Source organism: Argiope bruennichi, chromosome 1, assembly GCF_947563725.1.
Source record: "Argiope bruennichi chromosome 1, qqArgBrue1.1, whole genome shotgun sequence".
NCBI lineage: Eukaryota > Metazoa > Arthropoda > Arachnida > Araneae > Araneidae > Argiope > Argiope bruennichi.
The window spans coordinates 141,195,767-141,203,515 of NC_079151.1; the positions used below are offsets into that span (position 1 = coordinate 141,195,767).

Consider the following 7,749-nt stretch of genomic DNA (forward strand, 5'->3'; position numbering starts at 1 on the left):
TTAATTTTTCGAGTAGTTCTTTGTAACTTCTTTATTTCACCACTTAGAGCGCTGTAACCTGTTTCAACAAATTCATCATAATCACTTTGATATAATTACATATTATGTTCCTGGCTTAACGCCGTTTTGAATTTAAAGGGCTTTAAATGACTTCACCGATAACCACGTATAAATAGGTGCAATATTTAGGAAAATAAATGTGTTTCACTTTCTTAGATCACCTTGTATATAGATATATTAAACATTGGAAAAAGTAAATACACAATTTAGTGATTAGGGGAAACTGAAGAACTGAATTAACTGGGATGTTTTTTGTTTCATTTTCGTAGTTCAAAAATCGAGCACAACTAATAAGAAAGAAGGAAAGATCAGCACTTTCAGTTTGGTTTTCTGCACATGCTTTTACACATGTTTCTGGTTTATAAACATTCATTTTATAATCACCTATCTTTTGTTTCCTCATATTCTGTAATATTAAACTTTGTAAACTTACGTGTGTTAAAAATTCTATTAATAGAATTAAATTTGATTCTAAGTTATTTTCGTTTCTTGCTTTATATTTGAGATCTATATTCACGATACCCTGATATTTATGACAAAAAATTAAAGATTAGAAAGTGGAAAATAACTAAGATGGAAATATCTTAATTTTGGTGATTTAAGGGCGATGAAAATGTGATAAATCGATGAAATCTGCGATTTTTTTATTTTGATCTTTTATGTATATTTAGAGTGTAAGCCATCGTTTGCAAAAAGAATTATTTTGATATCTTAATTAGTTCACGCTATATTAGCATTTCTTTATTGATATTAGCAGGCCACGCACACTTGTTTACATTTGTACAGCTACAGTATGACACAGTTTCGTTTTCCACCAAGCTCTGCTAGTGAGCCTTATTCGCAATTTTTATTTTATCGTTTTGTTTTTACAATGACAGATGTTAAAAACTTCAACTTCTTCTTTTCTCTTGTTGTTTGTTTTGGTTTGTTGTTTCGTTCGTCATTAGTTTCATATTCAAATTACTCGTTTCTTTCTTTGAAATTGAATACATAAACAATTCTTTTCTGGGCTAAAATTGATATTTTCTCTATTTTAAATTACATTACAAATTAAATTACAGACGTGCCAAAAAGAAGTATTCGTTTCAAAGAAAAGATTAGAGTTGGTTATAAGTAAAGCTGTGAGAGAGTATAATCTGGGATATTTAAAAAATCTTTGCTTGATTGAAGAAAATATATCAAAAGATGATTTTCGCTTTATCATAGGTCAGAAAAAGAACCAGAAAAGAACAGCACAAAAAAAACCCCTTGACATAATATAAAAACAAAGAAATGAAAAAAAATCAAAAAACAAGCCAATGTAAGGTTAGAAGCAAAACATGAGACTGTAACTTATGCAGCAGGTGCATTCATTTTGATTTGCTTCATATTTTGTATTGAATTTGTTTATGGCTGCATATATAATTTAAAAATGTAATAAAAATTAATATTTATGGTTCATGAAATGATGTTAAAAAATCTTTTTAATTGAGGGTTGTATTTTTTAAATGAAAAAAGGAGTTAGTTTTGCTTCACCAGTAGTATTTCCTGTATATGCTTTGTGCATTCTTACATAAATATTATGTATGTATATTTGTATATATTTCATAAAATAAATAATTCTTTTAATAAACTTGTATATTTAATAAATTTGAGTTGTTTTAATTTTGTTTCTGTTCTGTAGGGATCATTCAAATGTATTTTTAGCTTTTTCTCAAAATGAAATTTTATGATGCCCTTCAAATTTTTAAATACTCCATGTGCATCATATTTTTAGTTACAACTCTGAAACTTTTCTGTTATGCTGTATAAACATAAAATAATATAATTTTGCATTTATAGATGAATTATGAGTATTAAAATTTTTTATTGAAGGCTTCGAGTAATATTACTGTACTGATTTTTTTAAACTTTTCAAAAAATGCCAAATATTTCAAGTTTTGAATTGAAAATCATATTTTCAATAGATTTAAGTATGCAAAATATTTTGTAGAATTAAAAAATGTATCTGAAAAAATAGAAATAATTAATTTATGTTATATTTTTATGCGCATGGAACAATTTGAAATTTTAGAATATTTAAACTTTTTTTCCATTTTTTACCAAAAAAAAATTTTTAAGTTATCAATGAATTTTGATGAAATTTTTTTTTCAGCATTAGATTGATATAATGCAATTACCATATAAATTTCAAAACAATATCTCAAAAATTGAGAAATTTTGGTTTCAATGTACATTGTACCCTTAATAAAAGTATGTTTTAAACTCCATTTATAATATGATTTGTAAGCAATAACATAATCGTTAGTCTAAAGGTTTCGTTTGAAAAATTTTATTAAACCTCAAAAAATATTTCTCAAATTTTGACAAATAAAAGATTACCTATAAAAATTCAAACTATTTCCGACTTCCTACAATACAATGAAAGCAGGATTTTCCAAATGGGATAGTAATGTATTGTCTCATTTTTCTTTTCCTGTCTGGATTAATCATCTGTATTTTAGAGTCTACCTCCATCGGAGTTGTATTTTACTGCTAAGACAAAAGGACTTCCTGTTGTTTATATTTTTTGAATACTGTTTTTGCATTCCTTTTAATGGCCTCAAGAGCTAAAGCTTTTTTAACAGCAACAAACTTTAAATCGGACTCTAATAGGGCCTCAAACTTTAAAAATTTGTATAGATGAAATATTATTAAAACTGAACAGTATTCTGTGAGAATAAGAAAAAGAAATGCCAAAACCAACTCTTTTTCTAGCTTTTTATTTCTAAGAATGTACTTTACCAAGGACATAGCTAATATATAGATTTTATTTTTCTTATTCAGCTTCTGTCTTTTTTTTTCATTTCTTTATTTATTTCTCTTTTTTTTAAATTATTTTATTTTTTTTATCATGTGAAAATATGATGTTGTTTTAGTTTCGTGTTTTTGCAGCTCAAAATGTGCTGGCACGAAATTGGTGCTTTATCCTTTTTGAGACACCGAGTTTTCGCTTTTAGGATTATCAGGAAAAATGTTAAAGAATGTTGCACATTTGCCATATTATCGCAAACAAAAAGTTGCAACTTGGCGCGAATGTCCGCCATATACCTGATTCCCCTGTTTGGCCAATAGCACAGACAAGAAAATTGGAATAAATGCTAAACAGCAAAGGGTGCATCGTTTTTTTTTTTTGTTTTTTTTAAATACAAAAATCGTTTTTTTTTTTTTTTTACTTGACAAAAAAGTTTTGGAGCTCGTATAACTGTGAGATGAAACAGAAAAAAAAAATTAAATTTGACGTTTGCGCAATACAATAGTCTCCTAATCATTCCAAACCAGTTTAAACCAGAATTTTGAAAAAAAAAATCTGGTTTTGAGATAAAGTCTTGGAGCGTAAAGAATATCATGATTAAAAAAAAGCATTGTTTTCTAAATATTGACGCATGCATAATTTGATAGTCAAGTAATTGTTTAAAACCGGTTTTTCACAAAAAAAATTCTGGTTCGCAGAAAAAAATTTTGGAGCTCGGTTGATTGTGAGTTGGCCAAAAACCATTTTTTCCCCCCTGAATGTTAGTGATTGCAAAATATGGATCGTGTGAGAACTTGATGTTTTTCTGTCTAATTGATACCACGTGATGCAAAAAAATAACGTTCTCACATGGTAACTTGAAATTAGTGATAGCAAATTTCATTTTTAAAAATTAACTTTCTATTTATTTTTCTGTTTTCTAAGTTTAAATTGCCTCTCTTTGAGGAATTTTATTGTTCACTAATTATGCTTAAATCGTAGTTATTCTGTAATATTATGTAGGTTCCACTGTCTACGTCATTCGGACCGCATTTTCATTTTTTGCTTGTTTCTTCCTTTTTTGCTGAAAGTTAAATTAAGAATATTTCAGATTAATTCAGTTATCGTTATTTAAAATATCCAAGAAAAACTTCTATATGTCTAATTTTTATAGGATTTTTTTAAAATCTATTTATATATCCTACAAGAATTTTTCTTTTCTGAAATTTTCCATTTCCTTTCTTCGCTTTCCCATCCCTGATAATCCTCTTTTGCTGCCATTTTTTGCGCTTTCTTAATATATTGTAACGATTTATTTCTACAAATAGAAATAGTTATGTTTGATTAAGAGGACCTTTAACGCACTACTGTAATAAAATATCATAGCAGTGTATTGTATAGGAAATTTTACTTTAGCATTAGGCTTAATCCTATTTTTTAATGTTATTTCTTTATTTTTGCATTGTATGAAATGTTGTTAAATGGAATTAGAAATGCGTTTATTTTGGCATGTTTCTTTTATCTAATAACATACTTACCAGGAAACAAGATAGATGAAAATCCTTCAGAGAGGAAATGAGAGCAGAACTTCTGACAACTAAAAAGTTGAGGAAGAAACTTATGACAGGTTATTTAACAACCTCATTTGATAGGAGCAAAGTACATCACGTGACATCATAAAACAAATTATGATTTTAAAAACATTCAAAAACCTGAATTTTTCAAAGATATTTTATAAAAGAAAAATGGCTGCAAGCCAAGGGATAAATGAACATCAACTTAAATATTTTGCGATCTTAGTGCCCTTTTAAGGGAATAATGCTATTATCGCTTCATAAATCCATGCCTTCAGTTAGACGTAACTCAATTTCCGCTTATAAAGCCTGTAAAATTGTCAGACTCTTTGACATTTTATATGTGCTATAGAATTAAACCTTAGGGCATGCATGCATGTAGGAAATAAGGATAACGGAATATAATTGCTTAGCTTTCAGGATATTGGATAGAGAGATTTTCCTGAAGAACAGGAAAATCATTTAGAATTTGTTCAATAAATGATATCACAACTATTTAGATGAAGGTGGTAAATAAAATGTGCTTTATTAAAGATAGTGATTTTAGAAATGTGCATGTAAATTTAGAACTACGTTTAGATTTCAATAGTATTTAATGCAATAATTGTTATGGAGAGTGAATCAAATTCCATGACGAAATATATTTATACTTACAATGATTAATGGTTATTGTATTCTGAAAAATAATAGAAATTGAAATTACACGAATATATTTCAACATCAATATTTAGTTTTGAACGATGGAAGATTGTTTGATATTCCTACATTTGCATATGCGAACATAGTTCGAAACAAATGCATAAGGATATATCCTTAAAATAAGTATTTCATAATTTCATCCCACATTTCATAATTTGCAGTATATGCTTTTAGAGCTATATGATTGTAGCGTTTAAACACATTTTAGTCAGACAACTCAATATAAAACAGAAGAAACAGTGAATAGAAAAGAATTAGCTATAGTGGCCCAATAAATGAGGAATAGTATCCCAGATATTGTTTTCAGGATTACATAATTACTATTTGGAACTATTAATAATGTAATCAAAATAAAATTATAGTTTAATAATTCAGAGATGTTATATATTTTTAAAAATGATTTCGGGTACATCAAATAAATGTTTAAATAAAAAATGTTAAAGTCTTTTTTAAATGCTTTTCATCTGGATTACAAGTCTGTATCGTCGTATCCATGATAGATGGACTTTTAATAACATTTTCCAGAGGTATTAATTTCCATTAATCTTATAATCTTTATTTTCTTTTTTTCATCAATCATGATGAGTTTGTATTTAGAAAGAGCTCTTTTCAAAAGACCAAAGGGATCGTAGCCCAGAAATGAGACTTCCTAGCACTTTGCAGTAGTATGTGGAAAATATATGTATACAATACCTGTTTCAGTTTTTATTTTTTCCTGGTTTACATTCGTACTTTTCGAAATAAGAAATTGCAGCTTTATCATGATGATATTTCACTATTTAAAAATCGTTAGAATGGAATTTTTTCTGTAAATATCAGACGTCGATCTTTCGCTTGTTAGAGTGTTGAGTTGATTTTAATACTTTTACCAACTATTTTTATAATTGATTGCCCATAGTTGAAGAACTCTACAACAGTCATAAAATAATTACTGAAACTATTTGCAATGTCAACATCAGATTTGTACATTTCTTTCATTGTTGTTCGATTATTTATTAAATTTATTGTTGCTGCAGTCATTTAGATAAGACCATGCTTCATAAAAGATTGCGGTGTATCTATTTATCACTCATTAAAGTTTTCATACAAATTGTTCTGCATCGAATCACATGATTCTTTGAAAGCTAATGAACATTACTTTTCTTTAGTTTTTTAGGCTATAAATCTTGCTAGCTTTTAACCGCGACTTCGTTCTCGTGGAAATTTTGATGTGTATATATGGGAACTGACGGTCTGATCAACTCGGCAGTATCTGTCTAAAATCGCCTACGAGCAAAATAGCAAAGTCGCCCATTAACGCCTGATTGCCGCGGAAGTCCTGCAGGCTGCGGTTTAACACCTCTAATGCATGCTTGTGCGACATTGTGCACTTGTCCCATACTATTAACTTGTACTGCTGGAAAAGGAGTTCCCTGTCATTGTTTTTGGTGATGTTGCATGTTAGGGTATGTTCGCTTGCAAGATTAAGCGGCAATTCGAAAATGGAATATTCAATATGGCCATAGTTAAGCAAAGTTTCAGCAATGCCCGAGGAAGATACAGCCAGAGCTATATTGCGGTCCTTGCGGAGTTGGGCTAGTAAGAGATTCAGCACAAACGTCTTACCCTTTCCCTCTGGTGCGTCAAGAAACAATAATCCCTCCTCTCCACTATTTACTCTGTTCAGAATCGTTTCGTAGATTTGACGCTGCTCGGAAAGTAATCGTGTTATCATTTCACTGACCTGCGCTTCTAAAACCGCGGTGTTGTAGTTTAGCTCCTTCACAACTTCGCTTGATAATTCCCCTCTTCGCTGCGGTGGGGGTAGGCCGAAATCAGTGGGATATTTTCCAGATTCCATTTTATCCTCAATCAATATCAAAGCTTCGTTAATGGTTAGGTTATTGTTAGTGCCATCCAGCCTATGCACGATATCATTTGATTCTTGTATTTATCCCACAGTTGGAGGGGGTTTGAAGTCCACAAGTGCTCACTAAAATTGCAAACAGGTCTTCTAGCTACTTTCATAGCCCGAGATTTATTACTTCTCTTCAAAAGATCAGATTTGCGTTTTCTAGACATTTCAAAAAACTAACAAATAATACCAGATAAAAAATTTAAAACTTACCTAAAAACCGATGCACTTAAAATTATAAGCATATGCAAAAAAATATATAATTAACAAAAATACAATTTAGTTACAAAAACACACAACTAACCTAAAAACAATTGATTTATATTGTAACCTGAAATACTACAAAACAGCGAGTCGTATTTCTTTAAAATCGTCAAGTATATTTTAATTATTGATCGAGATTGAGATAGCTACAACAGAATAATACACATAATTTTTTAACTTTTAATTAGAATGAAAACACAGTTGTCAACAATCAGAACACACTGCACATGCATGAATTTTCAACGCCAGTTTGGGTAACACATTGCAGATTAGAATTTTTTAATTTCCTTTAATCTGCTTTATTTTAATTTAAAAGTTCTTCAGAATGAATCCGAAAGATCGATTAATTAACAATATTTAATTTTAAATGTATCAAACACCAAGAAAATAAACAGAATCCTTTGAAATAATCGGTCGAAAATATATTAAGCCTAACCTCATTAGTGTGGGAAAAAAAACTGAAGCTTTACTCATTCTTGGCGGGATTTGACCTCAGATTTTTGGCG

At 29.3% G+C, this 7,749-nt stretch overlaps 1 protein-coding gene across 1 annotated transcript; it reads right to left on the reverse strand.

Moving 5' to 3' along the window:
• Positions 1 to 6,322: 6,322 nt before the first annotated feature.
• LOC129975385 (ATP-dependent DNA helicase pif1-like) lies at positions 6,323 to 6,925 on the reverse strand. Its single transcript, XM_056088448.1, has one exon. It carries the CDS (start codon positions 6,923 to 6,925, stop codon positions 6,323 to 6,325), a length of 603 nt encoding a protein of 200 aa, XP_055944423.1.
• Positions 6,926 to 7,749: the final 824 nt, after the last annotated feature.

Excerpts from the sequence above, each read along its gene's own strand:
- LOC129975385 (XM_056088448.1), bottom strand. The coding sequence starts at position 6,925 with ATGGAATCTGGAAAATATCCCACTGATTTCGGCCTACCCCCACCGCAG.